At 53.4% G+C, this 20,876-nt stretch overlaps 1 protein-coding gene and 1 long non-coding RNA gene across 6 annotated transcripts in view; one reads left to right on the top strand and one right to left on the bottom strand.

The window, feature by feature from the left end:
- Positions 1-20,876, bottom strand: part of MAPK4 (mitogen-activated protein kinase 4) — a 148,749-nt gene that overhangs the window by 43,674 nt on the left and 84,199 nt on the right. For 3 of the 5 annotated variants that reach the window (XM_025429656.3, XM_025429658.3, XM_035719041.2), the window contains exon 2: positions 12,005-13,402. In XM_025429656.3, coding sequence (XP_025285441.1) covers positions 12,005-12,550 — 546 coding nt within the window. In that variant the 5' untranslated portion in view covers positions 12,551-13,402. Of the gene's footprint in view, positions 1-11,596; positions 11,773-12,004; positions 13,403-13,744; positions 13,871-20,876 lie in introns of those variants that run through there. The other 2 variants (XM_035719040.2, XM_025429659.3) reach the window with 2 other exon arrangements.
- On the top strand, positions 7,443-13,824 carry LOC112648144 (uncharacterized). The gene is made up of 3 exons (XR_003128799.3): positions 7,443-7,640; positions 7,728-8,042; positions 8,368-13,824. It is a non-coding gene; the product is annotated as an uncharacterized LOC112648144 (long non-coding RNA).

Genomic DNA, 20,876 nt, shown 5'->3' with positions numbered 1-20,876 from the left:
TGTAAACTCACAACTGGTTGGACAACTAAATCCAAAGAATGCTAGCTTAGGGTCCGTGTCACCGTGGAGAGAAGTGTTGAGCGGCCAGGAGTGAGTCTAAGCTTTTCACCTAATCTTCTTTACACATTTTAAAATCAGTGATACAGGTGAAGTCCTAACAGAGAAGTTTATAAATTATGCCACTGTAAGGGATAAGATTATGTTGGAAAACAAAGATCCAAAAAGGTCTCATCATGTTGGAATATTTGCCTAAAGCCAACAAGATGAAAAACAACCATATAAATGTAAAACAGATAATACAGAACTTAACTGAACTTGGTTGGCAACGAGCTCAGGATGAGACAATAGTTGACAGGCTGCCAAAAAAAAGCCACGGTAGCACAAATAGTAAATTATTTATGGGGCAGAGATGTCACACTCTCACCGACTCTGCTGGTTCAATCCATAGTTCTGAAAGATACATTTTAAGAAAGTTCATGAAAAGTTGCAGGAGGTCAAAGGAAAGACAGTCAAGGGTAGCATGAGCTCTGGCAACATTATCATCTGGACAGCCGATGAGGCAGTGTAGCTCAGTGACTACAGCGTGGCCTCTGAAGCCACTGCGAGGCTGGGACACCCGACTCCACCATCTACTAGCTAGTGACCTTGGACAAGTCATTCTATGCGCCTCAGTGTCTTCATCTGTAAAATGGGACAATAGTAGCACCTCTCATCATCACCATTATTACTATATTACTATTGTTAGGGTGTTATAAGGACTAACTAGGTTAACACCTGTCAAGCACCTAGAACAGTACCCAGATGTGACTGTATGAAAACAAAGGGTGTCTAGGCTGCAGAGATTTAGAGGGGCATGATGGATGAGTTCAAGTTTGGGAAGCTAAAAAATAAAAAAAAAAATAAAATAAAAAGTTTGGGAAGCTGCCCTGAGGAGGAGAAATCATGCTTTATTCTGAGAAGCTCTTGTGGATCAAACTCAATTCAGTGGAAAGAAAGAGGCCTGGCTTCTTCATAAGTCAATAAGCAGTTAATGTGGACATACTCCCGGGCAGATACAGCACCCGGCGCTAGGAATACGGAAATGAATGAGATACACACTCTTCCCTAAGGGCCCCGATGTCTACTGGGAAGAGGCATGTGAAGGGATAATCACCACAGTATGGGAATAACTGCTTTGGACAATGGGAGGAAGGTGTGATTAAGTCCCCGGGAAGCAGGGAGAAGTTCTGCAGAGGTGGGGCTCTTGAGCTGAGTCTGCAGGGATAGTAGGAGTTCAAGTGGGAGCAGAGGAACAGCATGTGGGACCAGAACTGTCACCGACTATGGGATTATCCAGTGAATGGTGACAAGTTGGTGAAGTTACAGCACCAGGTAGGTGGGGTGGTGAAGCTAGAGATGAGGCTCAAAGAAATATACTACTGATGCACAAGGTCGCCAAGAAGTCAGGATAACCCTAGCAATGACCCCACCCCAGGCCTCCTATTTCTATACTACTGTCTCCTCAAAAGGCAACCACAACCACGGCTGGTTAAAGAGCTTACATGTTAGGTGAGAATCTAAAAGGATTTCATTCCATTTTCCAGTCACTCTTCTTCAGTATAAACAGAGGAATATCTGCCTATAGAGTAAGACAGTATCATGTTCCTGTGGCACTGACACCCTGGGAGTACCCCAGTGGAAGGACTAGAGCAGGGGCTGGAGCAGCTGGGATCCTCCCCATCAGGACTGAAGATACTATGTGAAAGGGAGCCCCCTCCTGCACATCTACTCAGCTATAAAGGGAAGGAGGAGCAGTGCATCGTTCAATACTTAGCCCCCAAGCTGTCCACTTGATCCCCCTGAATAGTATTGATAAGCGTGCTGACGCATATTATAATTCATAGATATTATGCAATGAATACTAACATTCATTAAGCACGCTACTAGGATGCAGAGATAAGTAGGTCTCCAACACTTTCTGCAAGGTGCTTACAATCTAGCATTCAAGGGTGGTCAGGTACATGGAGCTCTACATCATTAAATGTGAGGGCTGGTTGCTTCTGGTCATGATGGAGTGACTGGTCCTGGGTTTGCCCTCCTATCATAAGCAATGACAAAACTGGACAAACATACATAGTAGATGTTTCTAGGCACTGGACAATGGGCTGAGCGGTATCCCTGAGAGGAGGGAAGGAAATACACAAGATGAACTTCATATTCACCCTGGCACCCTGGGTAGACTTCCCAACCACAGTGCAGGAGGTGGGGGGAAGCAGAACATGGCTGACCTACTGATCTGGGGAAGTCGAAACTGGAGTTTGGGGCTGCTGAAGCATCTAGAGCTGTCAGGGCAGGACCCTGGAGAGGAAGGAGCTTCAGCAGGGTGGGGGCCCAGAAGTTGGTTGTGGGGTGGGGCTCGCATAGATCTCTGGCTGTGGGCTGTGTTGTACACACACAGAGTGAGACTCTGGTGTGGGCCGGCAGTGAGCAGCTACTTTGACACCAAGAGCAGAACAAGACTATCAGAGGTTGTAGAGACACAGGAACCACAGGAGTTTGGGTGTAGCTAGATGGGCTGCACGAGGTATTCCAGGGAGACGACAGAGAGGCCAGGCCCTGGGAGCAAGGCCCATGCTCTAGAGCAGGAGTTACTTTCATCCTGCCCTATCAGAGCCTAAGAATAAGCCTTAACAAGATTTAGGAGAACCATCTGTAGGGGAACTGCCTGCCAGAACAAAAACCAAAACTGGGTTCCAGATTCATTAAAGGAAGACAATATAATTCAGGCTCCCTTTCAGAGTATCAATTACGATGTCCACAAAGAAGCAAAAATTACCAGAAATGTGGAGAAGAAAGAAAATGTGACCCAAATTCAGGAGAAAAAAGGAGTCAATATTAAACAATCTGGGGATTTCCGTTTTTGAACTGGCAAAGACTTTAAAGCAGCTATTTTAAATTTGAATTTAAAGGAAAAAATGATCTCAATGGATGAAGATGGCACATCTCAGCACATAAAGGGAAACTATGAAAAAGGAACCAAATGGAAATTCTGGAATGGAAAAGCATGTTATCTAAAATGACAAATTCACCAAATGAGCTTAATAAGAAATCAGAGATAGCAGAAGAAAGGATTAGTGAAGTTGAAGACAGAACCACAAAACTTATCCATTCTTTTTCTTTAAGATTTAATTTATTTGAGAGAGAGAGAGAGAGAGAGAATGAGCATATGAGCAAGCAAGCAAGGGGAGGAAGGGGACAAGCAGACTCTACACTGAGCACGGAGCCCAACATGAGGATCGATTCCAGGACCCTGAGATCATGACCTGAGCTGAAACCAAGAGTTGGATTCTCAACCAGAACTTATCCATTCTTTAAAAAGGACAAAAAAACACCAAAAAAACCCCCAAAACGCTGTACTATCTTTTGGGGCAGTACCAAGCTGATTAACATACATGTAATCAGAACCCGGGAAGAGAAGAGAGAAAAAATGAAGCAGAAAAAACAAAACAAGTGTTGAAATGTCCCAAATAAACCTACAGATCCAAGAAGCGCAGAGAATCCCAAATAAAATAAGCACCAAGAAAACCACCCCTGGGCACATCACAGTCAAGATGTTGAGAGTCCAAGATGTTGAGAAACTAATTCTTTAGTTTCCTGGAATCTGTGCTTTAGGGGGGCTTTTCTTTTTTTCTTGATCTGTCCAAGGTCAAGAAAAAAAATCTTGATAACGAAAGAAAAAACCCCACATTACAGACAGGTAAAATGATGTGAATGAAGACCTGCTCTTCAAAAAGAATAGGAAAACAAACAAACAAACAAACAAAAAACCCAAAAAGAAGAGGGACGGGATATAAGGCAATGGCATCTATAAGTACTGAAAGATAAAAATATCACAGATTCAGAATTTCATGTCCAGGATGTGGCTCAGCGGTTGAGTGTCTGCCTTCGGCTCAGGGCGTGATCCCAGGGTCCTGGGATTGAGTCCAGCATTGCGATCCCTGCACACAGGAGGAGAGCCTGCAGGTGGGGAGCCTGCAGGTTGGGACCTGCTTTTCCCTCTGCCTGTGTCTCTGCCTCTCTCTCTCTCTGTTTGTCTCTGAGGAATAAATTAATAAAATCTAAAAAAAAAAAATTCATGTCCAGAGAAAACAAACTTCAAACAGGAGAGCAAAATAAAAACACTTTGTAGATAAAGCAAGACTGTCGGCAAAGCCCGTAGTGCACGGACTCCACCCCTCTCCAGTGTGGCTGGCAGGACGCCAGCTTCCTGTTGGTGAGCACCAGGTGAGCAGGAGGCTGGTGTTGAAAATAAGGAGGGAGCTCCTGATCCCTTTACACTTTTTTTTTTTTTTAATTTACTTATGATAGTCACACAGAGAGAGAGAGGCAGAGACACAGGCAGAGGGAGAAGCAGGCTCCATGCACCGGGAGCCCGACGTGGGATTCGATCCCGGGTCTCCAGGATCGCGCCCTGGGCCAAAGGCAGGCGCCAAACCGCTGCGCCACCCAGGGATCCCTCCCTTTACACTTTTAATCAACAGCTCACACCCAGTGGAGACGCAGACCCACAGCAGTGAGAAGGGTGAGCATTGATAGGACGAGGAAGGCCAAGTGCGGCTGGCATGCCCTGGTGCAGTGAAGTCAGCAGTAGAATAATGAAATGCTGTAAACTGCCTGGGAAATAGGCATTGCTCCAAGCCCTTGATTCCCTCTCTCATCACCGTGGCCTCACTCCCGGATGCTCCTCGATCTCGCTATGATCTGGCAATAAAGGGTCAATTCCTGGTGAGCAGGGCACCTCCAGGACACGGCCGGCTGTAGGCCTCTGGCTGGCTTCCTTTCCCATTGCTGGTGTGTGGGCCCTGCCCATTGTTAAAAGATTTTTAATATCGCCCTGGAGCTAAGTGGGGTTGCGTCTCAGGGCGGTTGCGTCTCAGGCGTCTGGGTATGCTGTTCTAGGAGTATACAGAAGAGGACCCCAGAGGCCCAGGGACACAGTGAAGACCCCACTCCTGGGGCGTGGGGCTGCATTGGGCAGCAGGTAGGGAGACACCGAAGGCCAACAAAATTAGCTTTCCAAATTGGCCTGAGTGTTCAGGGACACTTGTCCCTCTACTATAACCTCTGTTCTAATCCCCTAGGTCATGTTTTTCCCTTTTAAAAAGGGATATTTCATAGCCTTTTAAATAAATCTTTTCAGCTCCACTGATTTGGAATAACACGCTTAGCAGCTTAAGAACTTCTAGCTGGGCCTTCAGCAAGTTGTCTTTCCACAAGCCCATTTTCCCATGAAACGCTGGCCCTGGGGTATGGCTGGGCCTCTGCCAGGGCCAGCACTGAGGACCCTGGCCCTATTCTGGGATCTTGGGCAAGCCCTTCCTCGCTCCCTGCACACAGGGACCTGTACTTCATTCCCTCCAGGTGCAATATGGGGATCATTCGAACAAAATATGAGCTCAGAAGACACCAAATGGCCACTCTCTCAATCAGCAGCAAAGAGTCTATTTCAGATGCAAGAAATGAGCATTCCTCCTCTGAGGATGTTTCAAGGGAATCTGTGCTTTAGGGGAGCTTTTCTGTATGTCTGCCCAGGCAGACGGGGGAGGTTATGTTGGCCTAGACAGACAAGAAGCCTCGAGAGGAAAGCAGGGGCCAGGACGGTGGGGGGGAGGGGTGAGGCGGATCAACACAACACACCAGCATAAATGCTGCCGACTGAGGCACCGTGCAAAAAGCTTTTGGAAGCTGACTGCGCATGTTCAACGTCAGGCACCTTCCTGCCTCCGTCGGGGCCTTGAACCACAAGCTTAATGAACTATGGTCGTCTGCCGAGCCCTCGATCAAACAGCCTCACTGAGCTGTGAAGGCAATGCCTGCTGTTAAAGAACACGGAGTGGAGCAGTTTATACCAGAACAAAAAGTATGCGTTTTCTCAAACTGTGTTCATTATCACCTCACTATTGTGAGAATCACACCTAAATAGAACCAATGCTCCTTCAAAAACAAAACAAAACAAAACAAAAAACACTTGGACATTTTATTTTTTATTATTTCTTAAAGATTTTAAAAGACAGCATACGTGGGATGGGGCTAAGGGGAAGGGTAGAGGGAGAGGGAGAAGCAGAGTCCCCACCGAGCATGGAGCCCGATTTTAGGACCCTGAGACCTGACCCGAGCTGAAGGCAGATGCTTTACTGGCTGAGTCCCAGGCACCCCAGAACCAGTGCTCCTTTTGGTGTAGATCACTGGTTTGTGCAGCTTTCTAGCAAACCCGAGTGATGGCGGGCAGGCCAGGCAACTTCCAATGTGAGGTGATGGAGAACCCTAACAGTCATCCTGCCAACAACAATCGTCACTGTTCTTGTTGCCCCATCCCCACCATTAACGATCTCCTTTAGTTGAAAAGTGCTGCAAATACCGCCCTGTTATCTGGGCCTTGTTAGCCTTGGTGACACTAGTTTGAGAACCACGGTTGCCAAGCGCCAGCAAACACATCCAGGCATCTGCGTTCCATCCACAGACAAGCTATTCTGCGTCTTCAGATCAGTGGTTCTTGAAAGTTAATCCATCAGAAGCAGCCGGGGGCTGGTTAGGACGCAGCTGGCTGGGCCCCACCCTGCGCTTCTGGGTCCCAGGCCTGAGATGGAACCAGGACTTGGACCTCTGGCAGGCCCCCGGGGTGAAGCGCAGGCTCTGCTCCGGCACCCACACTGAGAATCAGTCACTGTACCCTTTACCCCTAGGGCTCCTCAGTGAGCTACAGACATAGGCAAAGTGTGAATGTGATCTGAGAGGAAAGGAGGTCTGCAGACAGAGGGCTCTCAAGAGAATGGGGTCAGGGCGCAAAGATGGGCCAGGCTAACACGACACTCGGACCTTCTCCGGTGATTCCAGCAAACACCAGCGCCACCGTTGGCCGTCCACATTCCGAGGGGCCTCTTACTCTGGCTCTGTCTCCTGGCTGCTTTCTGCCTGCTGCCCCCAGAGGAAAGGCAAGTCTGCTGGCAGGGCCCTGGCAGCCCCAGTGAGGATGCGAGGTGGCTTCTCCCCTCCGCAGGGGTGGCCCCTCCAGCAGGAAAGTGTGTGTACACAGCTAATCTGGTGGGCAGCGTGCCGCAGGCTCTCGGGAGTTCCTGACACCAGTCGGAATTCACACAAGACTCAGCGAAGTCAAAAAAAAAAAAAAAAAAGACTCAGCGAAGTCTTAAACAACATATTCCCCCCTCTTTGGAAATCATCACTTCCTAATGGGATAAATTCAAAGGAAAATGTGCCCCAACTCTTCGGCATCCTCTTGACACAAGAACTCCTTAGCAGGCGGGCTGGCTGAGGATGCAGGCAGAAAGGGCTTCATGACAGGAGCAGAGGCTGGGAGGCCCCATTCAGGCAGGGCTCATGACTCGCCCTGTGGCATGTCAGGAGCCGGGTCTGTGTTCCAGCAGCGGGGGGTGGGGGTGGGGGGCTGGGTGGGGACCCACACCTGAATGTCCACGTGGAATTATCATGGCCCCTACGGGGCAGATGGTTCTCAGTGATTCAGCCCTTTGTATATCTCGAAGCACCTGACATCTTCCCCTTTCACGTGACTCTAACAAGAATCCTAGGAAATAAGCAGAGCAGAACAGTGACCCTGTCAACAGAGAAGACGACTGATGAGAGAGGTGAGAAGAACCAGTGGGCAGGGAGTTGAAGCGTGTGGGTTGGCCACTTTATTTATTTATTTTTAAATTTTTATTTATTTATGATAGTCACACACAGAGAGAGAGAGAGAGAGGCAGAGACACAGGAGGAGGGAGAAGCAGGCTCCATGCACCGGGAGCCCGACGTGGGATTCAATCCCGGGTCTCCAGGATCGCGCCCTGGGCCAAAGGCAGGCGCTAAACCGCTGCGGGGTTGGCCACCTTATTGAGACCCTGAGTGGGCCTCCTGCCCTTCTCAGGCCTGGGTTTTGTCATCTGTGAAGTGAAGGGGATGGACAAGATGGTGGTGAGGTCTTCTTACAGATCTCATTCAGGAATGAGACGCACGGAGCCAGGCCTGCCTGACGTCATGCCATCAGTGAGGTAAGTGACACAGAGACAAGTGCTCCCCATGCCACTGAGAAGCCCGCAGAGTACCCCCACGGCCACCTCCCTGACAGTGTGGGCTAACTGGGAGCTCCAGCTGCCCTCCGGACCTGGCAAAGACCCCCAGGGAGGGGTGGTAGGAGAGACCTAGAATATTCTCTGGCTGTGTGCTGACGCCCCAGCCGCCAGCTGCTCACTGGAGAAGAGGAGGCCATTTCCTTTGGCACCTCCTTCGCCAGAAAAACTCAGTGGACACTGCCCCATGGCAGGCCCCATGCGAGATGAGGGATGTGGAAGTGAAGGAGACTCACTGTCCACCCAGGAGGAAGTCACAGTGAGGAGAAGGAGACTGGCTGCTACGTCCCACTGGGCGGGTTGTGCTCAGCCAAGGGGCCACGTCCAGCCACCAATCAGAGCACAAAGCCTGTCCCTGGAACTGGGCTGAATCAGCCTCGAAAAAGGAGTGCCCTTTGATGACCTACACAAAGGTGCTGGCTAGGGGCCAGTGAGCACTGTCTCCTTCCAGGAGAGTGCAGGATCCATAAAACTTTAGGGAGGGTCAGACTTAAACATTTTTTCTTTCTTTCTTTCTTTCTTTCTTTCTTTCTTTCTTTCTTTCTTTCCTTTTTTTTTGGAGAAAGAGAAAAAGCACAAGCAGGGGCAGAGGCAGAGGGGGAAGCAGACTCCCCACGGAGCAAGTTATCTGATGTAGGGCTCGATCCCAGGACCCTGAGCCCCCCCGGGTGCCCCAAGAAGGGTCAGACTGAGAGCAGCTCCCATGTAGACATCATCCTCCACACACAGAGGGGACAGCAGATTCACATGTCTGACCACATGAAATCAGTGAACCCCAGTAGCTTCCTATCTGTGATGTGCTGGTAAATGACCACTCCCCCATCTGTTCAAGATGGTCACCAAGGCCAACTGGGCCACATCTCAGGCACAGTGATCTGACTCGCTGGGGAAAATTAGATGAACACAACATGCCCTCAAGAACCAAGGGGTTCTCAGCCGAGGGGAGCGTGGGAGAGGCAGACACAAATACCCATGAGACATGGCAGGGGATAGCTGATGCTAGAAGATCCAGGTTCTGGGCTGGGAAAGAACCGACAGGGCAATTCAGAGGAAGAAAAGACCATTCCCAGCTGGGCACCAGTAGGTCCTCCTGGAGGACATGGCTAAGTCTCAAGAAGGCCCAGCTCTGGAGTGCCTCCCGCCACAGGCGCCGATCATCTCACTGTAGCCGGTTCTCTCCATTTTAAAATGGACCATTTGCCCCAAGTGCCTCTCAGCATCATGAGGATGAAAGGAGAACTGATTTAAATGCACCAAATACACAGTTTTGTCATCACTCAGAGAAGAGACAACACCTGAGGGAGAAGGGGTGCGGGGGCCACCTGCCCGATGCGGGGCCACAAGAACGCCTCCTGGGCTCCCACTGGCTGCCATTTTTTTTGACTTCCCACAGCTAATTTTATTGAAGAGACTCTGAGAAGAGTAAGTCAGAACATCTAAGTCCTTCTGCATCAGGAAAATGAAAGTCCCCACCAGAGAGGTGTCTTCCCAGCCCTGAGTAACCGCAGCAGCGCCACATACAGCCCAGGCCCACTGTGCTCAGCAAACACTCCTTAACAGAAACCCATGGGCTCCCTCCTACTTCCCAAGGGGCTCTGCATTCCCGCTCCATTTTAATGTGTAACCACAAGCCAGAGTGGGGCAAACAGCATCTGCTATCATCCCTGCCCAAGGTGGGGAGACCAAGGCTCCCAGAGGGCAGGTGAGGTCCATGTCCCCAGCCAGCACTGTCAGAGAGAGCCTGGACCCTCCCTCCTCATCCCCCCACACCGGGGTTCTCAGAACTGTTCCACAGCCAGTCTTCACCCCCCCCAACAAATCACCTTTCCTAACCTGAGGGAAGAGCTACTATGTGCTGTTCAGGGTACCTTCCCGGGAATGTGTCACTTAGTCAAACCCTTTCATCCAGGGAGGTCCTAATTTTACTCCCAAATGGACTGGTTTATTCCAGTTCTGAAAGTGGTTTTGTGCATCCCAGAAATAAGTATCATGGGTTCTCTGCTACTTTTACCAAATAAGAAGTGACTTGGGTTCAAACCTTCAGTTTGGTTGTTTGGAGTCATTGCTTCTCAGAAGAAAGTGAAGGTACAAACAGCAAACGGTATTAGGAATAATAATAATTAAAAAAAAGGAATAATAATAATAACTATTATTATTACTTTTTTTTCTACTTTGGATACTTTTTTTTCACCATGGATACATTTTTCTATTTTTTTTCATTTATTTTTTATTGGTGTTCAATTTGCCAACATATAGAATAACACCCAGTGTTCATCCCAAGTGCCCCCATCAGTGCCCGTCACCCAGTCACCCACACCCCCCACCCACCTCCCCTTCCACCACCCCTAGTTCGTTTCCCAGAGTTAGGAGTCTCTCATGTTCTGTCTCCCTTTCTGATATTTCCCACTCATTTTTTTCCCTTTCCCCTTTATTCCCTTTCGCTATTTTTTATATTCCCCAAATGAATGAGACCATATAATGTTTGTCCTTCTCCAATTGACTTATTTCACTCAGCATAATACTCTCCAGGTCCATCCATGTTGAAGCAAATGGTGGGTATCTGTCGTTTATAACACCATGGATACTCTTGCCCACAAAGTCAACTGTCAGTTTTGACAGCCGGCCTGGCTGCACGAGGGGGGACAGGGGGCAAGCTCTTAGCTATGGCCCCAAGGAGCTAGAGCTGGTTGTGCTGATTTGGGGTCTGAAATCTGGGCTGGAGTCCCAGTTCCAGCCAGGGAGCCCCACATCCCTGTCCCCCGGATGTCCTCCCACTATAGCCACACCAGACAGGTCAGTGCCTTTTGTATGAGCCTGTGACCTTCTGGCCACGGGCAAGGAGAGCAGAGGAATGGGGCCCCAGAGAGAAAGCTGAAGCCCATTCAAGGTCAGAGCTACCCTCCCTTTTCATGACCCACCTCAGCCCCTTGGCTGACCTACTTTCTAGGGAATGTTTTCATTCTAATAAAAATTCATGGTTCAGAGGTTTTGGCAGAAGGCTAGAAATCACCCTCCCCAGCTCTGTGGAGGGGTGCCTGGTGACATGCGCTCAGGCCAGATGCTCAGAGGCTCCCCCTAAAGTGGCAGGAACCGGGAGTGGGGGGAAGGGAATGTCAAAGGACTCCCAACTCCTGCAGGGAGCAGTGGGTTAGTGAAGAAGAGCCCTGGGGCCTTGAGCACGAGCATCAGTGTAGTGGGGACAGCTTTGATCTCTGCGGCTGGGACAGTGGTTGGACACCCTGAGACACCTGTAGCCTTCCTAGGACACCAGGAGGTCAGGGCATCACGGGACCTGGGGTCCGAGCCACTAGCTGGACGGTGCATGCTGAGGATGGGTGTCCTCTGTCACCAGGAGGCCGGGACATCATGGGACCTGGGGGCCAAGGCACTAGCTGGATGGTGCATGCTGAGTATGAGTACCTTCTGTCCACACACAGGCAGAATGGGGCACGGGGCGGGGGAGGCGGCGAGCTGACCTGGAGCACAGGGCTTGTGCGGTGGGGAGCCAGCCGGGAGCCCCGAGAAGGCAGGAGAGGTGCTACCGGTGGACAGCGGACAAAGATGATGCCAGAGCAAGTTCTCCAAGCAGGGTTCTAAAGCCACGGGGTGCCGAGCTGGGAGAAATCCTGGTGGTCACCTCCTCCAGCCCCATCTCATACAGCTAGGAAGTCTGAGTCGGGTGGCTGTGGGGTGCAGCACGATTAAGAACCAGGCTACCACCCCCACCCCTGCCTGGCCAGTGGTCTTTGTAGCACCGTGCGGCCTCCTCCAGGGCAGGACTCCAGCCCCGCGACTCCAGTGCAGCCAGGAAGATGCTCCCGAAGGACCGTGAGCACTCCTGGGGCTTCTGCAGCACCCACACCAGCCATCCCGGCCACACATACCTTGTGTGAATAATGCTGGTCAACGATGCGAGCCAACCCGAAGTCCCCAATCTTGAGCACAAGGTCCTCTGTGCTGATGAAGATGTTGGCGGGCTTCAGGTCCCTGTGCAACACATTGGCCGAGTGGATGTACTTGAGGCCGCGGAGCAGCTGGTACATGAACAGCTTGGCGTGCTCCTCTGTCAGCGTGCCCTGCTCCAGCAGCCGTGCCAGGTCGGTCTCCATGTACTCCTGGACGATGTAGGCCACGCTGAGCTTGAACAGCTCGCCCTGCAGGTCCGCACCCTGGGGTCCCAGCACCTCGTACACCTTCACGATGTTGTCGTGGTCCAGGCGCCGGATGATCTTGATCTCTCGGAGCGCGTGCTTCATGCTGCGGGCATCACTCAGGATGATCTTCTTCACGGCCACCTTCCGGCGGGCCCTGCTGTCCACGGCCGATAGCACCAGCCCGTTGACGCCAAAGCCCAGGGGCTGGAAGTCAACAAAGCGGCCACCAAGGTCGTACCCGTAGACACTGGCGATGCAGTCCCCCTTCTCAGCCATGGTCGCTCAGTGGTCAGGGGCTGCCCGTGCGAGGAAGGGGTGGTCGGCAGTAGCCAAGTCCCAGGGCGCGGCCTCCCTAGCACACCTCATTCTGTCAAGTCCCGGAGCCGAGGGCTGTTTTCTCTCATGACGGTGTCACAGCCGCTGGCTCCCCGGGGACAAGAGCGGCATGCGTCCATGCCTGCTGAGCTGCGGAGAGCGAAGGATCAGACCAGCCCCCTCACCTGCGCTGGGCGGGCTGCGCCCCCCCGAAGCCCAGGGTGGCTCATGTTTCTTTCCAATGCAGCATCTTGGAAAGAAAAAACAGTCTCACGATCTACAGGAAGGTCAAGTTTTCCACCACGACGAACCTCAAGGTAAGAGATGCAGACGCCGTCCTGCCGGCGTCCCGCGTGGGCAGCTGCTCCTTCGGGTGGCCATGCAGGGTCTCGGCAGGCCGCACTCCTGAGCTCATGAAGGTCCAGACTCAGCTCAACACAGCCTCTGGCAGCTCGGGTGCCACTCTCCGTCCTGAGCAGGAGGAGGAGATCCCAAGCAATGGCTTCTGGAGGCTTCCGAGGGCTTCCATCTACTTCCTCCGGTCCCCTTGCTTCTGCGACCCAAACCAGGCTGCCAAGCACGGGCCAAGAAAGCCGAGAAACCCACCACCTGCCTGGAGCTCCTCGCAACGAGCTGCGCCTGAGGCCTCAGAGCCGGGGGGCTCCCCACGGCCACGCCAGGATCCTCCGGGGGCTTCAGCTCGAGCAGCGTCCTCCGTTGCCCCCGCCTTCAGGCCGCCTTGAGCAGGACTGGGTGCTGCCGGGCTCGCAGAGGCTGCAGGAACGCGGCATCCTTCAGACCATGTCTCCTTTCCTGTCAGAGAAATAACACTGGGTAAATTTCCACTCCAGCTTCCAACACCTCCCCACGTGCGTGTCCTTTGTGAACCAGCCCGAGTGTCATCTGATCTGTCCAACCAGCTGAAACACTGCTTGCTCAGGGGATTCCAGGCTTTGCTGCTCGGCCACCCCTGCGTGTGCAGTGCTCCTCTGGAAGAGACAGAAGATGGGTTGATTTGATGGGATCGTCAAGTGGTGAGTGGGGTGCCGAGTATGCAAATGCCTCCCCCCAAAGGTTGACGCGCCCACGTGGTGGGTGGGAACAATCCACTCTGACTTGTAAGAAATCAACTTGTTATGCTCTCCAAACACCTACCTCATGACTAGCTGGGGGGGTTGCCAGTACAAAGTTAATTAGTTGTAGGCAAAAATAAAAGGTCGATGACTTTGTTTCTCTCCTTGGACCCCTTTTCTTCCCTCGTTTGCAAATGTGTTTGAATACCTTGAGAGGAAAAAAAAATGAATACCTTGAGAGAATCTGCTGCACGTGGGTATTTAATTACGTGTATCTCTTGCTTTTCATGGAGGTGGCACGAGCACACACACTAAATAAGACGGCTCTCACTGCCCCCCGAACAGAGGCCTCTGTGCTCTGGACTGGCCTGTGAGCTGTGCAGGGAGCTGGACACAGCAAGGACTAGAATCCTAGCCTGACTGCACCCTGGCGGCTGCTGATGCAAATTACAGGCAGAAGACCCAAGTAGGGAGAAGAAACCTGCCGAACAGACAATGTAAATTCAGGCCTCTCGGGTAAAGGCAAGGCCACAGCTTTAAAGGTGGGGGCGTTTTTTTATTTTATTGTTTTATTTGTTTAAAGATTTTATGCATTTATTTGAGAAAGCGAGTGTGTGCAAGTGTGCAAGAGCAGGGGGCAGGGCAGAGGGAGAAGCAGACGGGAGCTCAAGCCCAGGACCCAGGATCACAACCCAAGCTGAAGACACATGCTTCACCAACTGAGCCCCCCGGGTTCTATAAGTTTGTTAAGTCCACAGACACTCGGAGAACCAGCCCCGTACCACTGGGTACCCTGCCCCAAGGAGTGATGTAGCAGGGCTATTTCCTAGTTCTCATCATCCTGAGGGGCCGTGTGGGGATGCTTTCCTATCTGAGCTTCGCACAATTCTGCACCTGATAGATGAGGTGAAACAACAGTCAACTCCATGTCTGAGATTCAGTGAGCAACTGAGGGGAAATAGATGATCTGAAATAGTCCCTAATCAAGACTCCTAACTCTGGGAAACGAACAGGGGGTGGTAGAAAGGGAGGTGGGCACGGGGTGGGGCTGACTGGGTGACGGGCACTTGATGGGATGAGCACGGGTGTTATTCTATATGTTGGCAAATTGAACACCAATAAAAAATAAAAAAAATAAAAAGATTCAAGACACAATGGTGAGAAAAAAAAAAGAGAGAGAGAGAAAGAAAGAAATAGTCCCTAATCAGACCCCTCTGAAGGCTGCTGATGAGACACATTTACAAGGGCCTGGAATACAGAGACTACTCAACAGATGTTAGCCAGTGATGACTTTGGTCAAAATTCCCTTGCACTTGAGTAAGACGTACCTACTACTCTAATGCTTTGTCAGGATCTTCAGCAGTTCTACTCTGCATGTTTTTATTGGTTCCAGCAGCAAAACAGCCTTGGTCTTACAGAAGTTCAGACTGGGGCCCATCACTGGGGCTGGGGCTGGGGCTGGGGCTGCCCTCCCTGGCTAATCCCACTAAGAGTCACCCCTGGCCATTCAGCGGCCAATCATCCTGCCGAGGGGGTCCACCAGTGAGTCATGGACACCCAATACAATGCCAGCACTTCTGCTGAGAGAGAAGGATTCTGGCCTAAGTCCTCACTTTGCAGATGAGGGCACGGAGGTGCTGAGGGACACCAGCTCGGTGCTTTGGGCACAGACAGCATTGACAAACGTTCGATGAATTGAGAAGTGAGCACCATTCACTCAGGATTCCCCGCCAGTTAGAGACGGCGCTGGGACCACCCTCTGAGCCCCACTCTGCAGCCCATGCGAGGTCCACCCCCTGGGTACCGAATGCCAGGGAACCAAAGGACCACCCAGTGCCCCATTCCACCTGACTCCACTGCCCGACAGCAACGGAAACCACGCCGGAGCTTCTTTCTCTCAATACCCACATGCCCGGCCCAGCTCCCAAGGGCACAGCAAACAGGCAGTTATATCATGTCACTTTATGAGAGGAGACACGTAAGCCTTCCTCCTTTGCCCACTCCCACTGGGTTGTAAACAGACAGGGCTGAGCACCTGAGCAGGGACGAGGTGACATCACCGGCAGCAAGAGCAGGATTTGTTCCAGATCAGCTGCAATGCAGATAATCTGTGAATAATTAAGAGGTGCTTTATTTATTTTTAAAACTCCTTCCTCTTCCTCTCACACGGGGGAGGGCCTGTCTCCCTGGTGCATGTGCTCATGCGTGCGGGTGGCAAGTGGTCTCCTGACGCGCCGTCAGCTCTGTGGGCAGGTACCAGCCACCCTGACCCCTAAGTATACTCGTTCGACTCCTGCCTCCCAGTTGGTTCCACCTTCCTCCTTCCTGAAACGTCCTCTTGCTTCCCGCCCACTCGTCCATCACTCAGCACCCAGATGGCATCTCCCTTCCACTCCGGAGGACCCGTGCCTGGAGTGTCCCCCGTGGATCCTCGCGGCTCTGAAGCCCTGCGGGGCCCATGCGCACTGTCCTGACACCGTATGCTCACCTGGGCTGCTACTTAGCCCTCACACGTGTCCATGTCTCCGCTAGACTCTGGCCAAGTCCCAGGCACAAAGCGGCGCTTAGACAGTGACTGAGCTGGGAGGAGCCTGAGGGGCATCCGTTACGTCTGCGAGGTGGTCGTGCCCACACATCCTATGCGGCCAGCCTCCCCTCCCGCGTCTGCTGCCTCCATACAATTTGCTCGGAGGGCTCCTCTCACGAGGAGCCCCAAATGCACCTCGACCCTCTTGGTAGGACCTTCTGCTCAGGGGCCGCCTCTCGGAATTCCAGCACCAAGCAGGAAGCCCTTGACTGATGGCTTCTCTGTGCCCCGAGTTCACAGTCACTCATCTCACCTCAGCCCTCTTGACTTTCCCAGTTTCTAGAATGCCTCTGTCATTTCCACTATGAACCTGTGCCTTTCTCCACAGGTGGACTGATCACCCAATACCTGGCATACCTAAGATGTCTTGGCCTTGTGATGCGCTGTTTGCACGACACATGGTGGCGTGGGGTCGGCAGCCCTGAGAGGGGCAGACCCGGCACCTGGTGGTACCCACTTGGGCAGAGCACTGCCTGGCAACTTCTCAGAGCAAAGCACAGCCACTCTCCATTTGAATTTGGCGGCTCCGAGCTGCTTTGAATCAGGACAGATTTCAAACTGGGAAGTGGCATCCACCTTGGAGGAAGGGAGGGCTGTGGTTTCAGGGGCACTGGAGCAAGAACTCATGTAACTCCAAGGCTCCAGGGCTTCGTGGCCAATGTCGTAATAAGATGCAGGAGTACAATTATCTCCCCCGGGACCCCAGCATTGGCGTGTTACCTTCTCAATGACTTTTCACAGACTCTCCTGCAACACTTCAGTTGAAGCCAGTTAATCATCCTCTCACGCATCCAGCCTTCTAACGTGTGGAGGCAAACCAGAGATGAGACGGTCCGTGCTCACTGTGCCTTGCTGGGGTTCCTTGGGATCTGGTTTACAAAGCAGCTTTGGAAAACCTAAATTTAGCCTCAACTCTGTAGGCTGAGAGCCTCCAGAACCTCGTGCTGCTGTTGACTTTCAGCACAAACGACAGCCCCCGATGAGGTGCTGGTATTTCACAGGCTGAGCCTCCTTTTCTCTCCTAAGCACCCAAAAACTTGCAGGAAATCCTTTCCAGGACAGGCTGATGTTTAGGCTTGAAGAGGCTGCACACTGCAAAATTCTAGGTGGCACCATTCCCATTACAGTCAAGACTGTGTGACCCTGATCACTATAGTCCATGTGCATCACATCCCCTAGACGAGAGATCAGCACATTTTTCCCATAAAGGGCCAGAGAGTGAACACCTAAAGCTCTGCAGGTCATACTGTCTCTGTTGCCACGACTCAACCCCACCATAGCACAAAAGCAGCCAGAGATGACACCCAAACGAGGACATCGCTGCATTTAAAAAGAAAAATTGACAAAAATAGGAGGGAGATGGAGTTTGGTTAGGGGCTGTGGCCAGTTGAGCCCTTCTCCAGACTAGCTTATTCTGAGGCGGCATCAGTGAGCCATCACTCAGACTTCCTGACTCCTCCTGTGCGGTCTCCTCGTCCTGGATTCAGTCCTCCTGTTGCTCTGCACGACGGTCCTGCCCCAGGCCTGCCTGCTCCCAGGCTGACGTCGGCTCTGGTGTTCACACGCACTCGCCCTGAACAGAGGCTTCCTGGACAGGAGGAGATGGCGACACGATGGAGACTCGGACTGAAGGGTCACCACAGGCCAGGAGCCGCGCCAGGGATGGCGGCCTGAGTCAGACTCCCGGGGAGCTCCCGGAGGGACATCAGGCATTAGGAAGTGACAGCTCCAGAGGCGCACCTCTCAGCACCAACATCGGATCCGAGCCCAGGTGAGGCATTCTCAGCGCAAGCACCTAGCCCCGTGCAGCCTCTGGGCGCAAGCAAGGGCCAACCTGTGACAGGCACACTCTGTGGCTCTTCTCCAACGACAGCAAGAGGCGGCCACCTCTTCAGCTATGGTCAGCCCCGCACAGAGAGCATGTTCATGGCCCACTTTGTGGAAATGGAAACTGAGAAACAGAACATTAGAACGAGATTAAGAGTCGGGGGAAAAAAAAACAAAGACCAGGAGACGGCACATTTACACGTCTGTGATGCTGCCTTCCAAGCAGTTCTTGACCTCCTGTTACGTGACCCTCAGAAGCCAGAGCCCAGGTTGCGGGGACCAGCCGCCCAAGACGGGGACTGAACCAAGCGTTCTCACAGCTGCCCGGCTCCTAAGGTCCTGGGGCCACCTGCCTGGGAACCATTGCCACCTCCCCCGAATGGCCAGACAGCTGGTGCGGGGCAGCCATGAGCAGCTCCGCCAGCCCAGGGGAGACTCGGGGCGGCTCTCAGGAGGGGGTCCTCGGCCGCAGACAGCCTGCGCCATGGGATCCGCAGCAGGTCCCCTCGTCTCCCCCAACTCCTGAGCAGCCCCAGTTGCCACGACCAAAATGTCTTTGACGTTGAGAGCTACCTGTGGTGGGGGAGGCACACGCTCACGCCGGCTGAGACCCCCGGGCCTAGGCAGCCGTTCCCAGCAGGGGTGGTAGCTGTGTCCGGGGGTCTGCCCAGCACCAGGGCTCCGCCACCAGCCTCTACCCACCAGGTACCAACAGCATGTCTGCCTCCTGGGACACGTTTCCAAGACCCGGAGAGGCCGCGGCACAGCCCACACCCTGTCCATTGAGGGCCTGTGTCAGAATGTGGTCAGCGGCACCCCTTGGGCAGCACCCAGTTTTGGGGCAGTTTTAGGATCCAGTTCTGGATGGGGGGTCTCACGGGAACGCCTGCTGTGGGGAAGGGTGCTCGGGAAAAGTTCTACTTCCCAAGAAGAAAAGCAGTTGTGGGAGCAAGTGATGTTGGTGCCACAGCAGCCACGTTGAGAGCACACGGGGACCGAGGCCGGCACGAGAGTGGGAGCTGAGGTCCTGCAATGCCCCGTAGCTGCACAGACTTGGCCATGGCTGCCTGCAGCTTCCTCGCCAAGTGAGGCTGCGAAGCTCGGCTGTTGTCTGGCACGTTTACTTTTTTCTCTCACTTTTACTTGACTCTGAAATTATCTGCCTGGCAGTGCCTGGCAGGTACCTGTCGTCGGGGCGAGAGATGAAGAGGAGCAGAGCACAGGGCCCCCGACCTTGGGGAGCGCACAGTGCTTCTGGAAGAGGAAGCAGGCGATGACATCACAGACACTGAGGAGCCCTTGAGGTGACTTCACGATTCCCACACGAGTGCAGGACTTGGGACCTGACCCCAGTGACCCCCACCTCCCTGGCCCAGGTCATCGCCGCCACTTCGGGCTGCACTTGGACTCACCTACCTGCTCACTTCTGAGAAACGGGGCAGCAGACACATGAGACGTCCACTGTCAGATTGTTAGAAAACGGTTGTGGCTTCCACTGGGGGGACCTGGCTGGGGACGCCAGTGGGCACCTCACCAGATGGCCCCAGAGCGACACCCATGGAAGCTGTTGCAAGGAGCCCTCTGAGGCGCCCACAGCAGCAAGCTCAGGCGCAGGGCCCTCGGAGGTCGGCTGGGACAAGCCCACTGCAGTAGGTCCGCGCTGGAGGGCACGGCCCTGGATCAAGCCCTTGGCACCTCCGAGGTGGCAAGACAGGAGCCCGGCCCTCGATGTTGACAGTTCTTGGGCCCGGGGTCCTGCGTCCTCGCTGGTCTGACCCTCAGCACGCAGAGCCTGATAGGGCCTCGCAGGCGGCAGGAACGCCCTCTCTCCGTTCTCGCCACGTAGCTCCAAAGTCCCATCCCGCGTCTGACAGATGGGAGGGCCGCAGGGAGTCAACAGCAGGCGACGGGGGGTTACCCGTGCTGGCGCGGACTCGGGTCACGACAGAACAACCCAGTGGAAACTGAAACTGTCCCTGAAGCCCAGGACAGAGAAGGATCCCCCCAGGAGGAGTCGGCGTAAAGGTGGAGGTCAAGCCGGATGCCGGACGGGGCCCCAAACCACAGGGTGACTGGAAGGCACCTCCTCAGCAACGAGGAAGGGCTGGGCCTGAGGCCGTGAGCGCTGGGTTACCTGTGACCATGAGCACAGCTGGTGCCACTCTGCGGCAGTGGGGCTGCTCCTGGAATCAGGAGAAACAACTTGCCCCCGCCTGCAGCTTTTTTTTTTTTTTTTTTTTTAGACGTTGTGTTTATTTACTCGTGAGAGACACAGGCAGAGGGAGAAGCAGACTCCCCACGGGGAGCCCGATGCGGGACTTGATCCCGGGACCCCGGGGTCACACCCTGGGCCGAGGGCAGATGCCCCACCACTGATCCTGCCTTCTGGGTTTCAGAACGCAGTGCCAGTCCGTGCCCCAGGAGGGGAGCCAGCCGAGGTCGTGCAGGGGTGCGGGCACTTTGCCGCAGACGCTACCGCCCCTGCTGCCACCTCAGGCCACATCTCCCAGGCCCAGCCTGTCCTGCAGCTGCCACCGCCGCCGCCAAGCACCCGGGTCACCCACGCAGCCGGCAGGAAGCCACGGAGCCGAGCCAACGCGTGGTGACCCTGTGTGTCAGGCAGGGCAGCAGGCCCTCGGGCAGCCTCCCCGGGATGTGCACACACTTCCTGTCCTGCGACGCAGTGATGCCACCAGCTCAGCCCGCTTCCCTTTCACAGCCTCTCCAGAACACACTAGGGGACGCGAGAAGCAGTGGGGAACCTGTCTGTCTTCATCTCTGAGACGGAGTTGACGGTGGT

Source organism: Canis lupus, chromosome 7 (assembly GCF_003254725.2).
Source record: "Canis lupus dingo isolate Sandy chromosome 7, ASM325472v2, whole genome shotgun sequence".
Lineage (NCBI taxonomy): Eukaryota > Metazoa > Chordata > Mammalia > Carnivora > Canidae > Canis > Canis lupus.
This window is presented reverse-complemented; position numbering and strand designations above follow the sequence as displayed.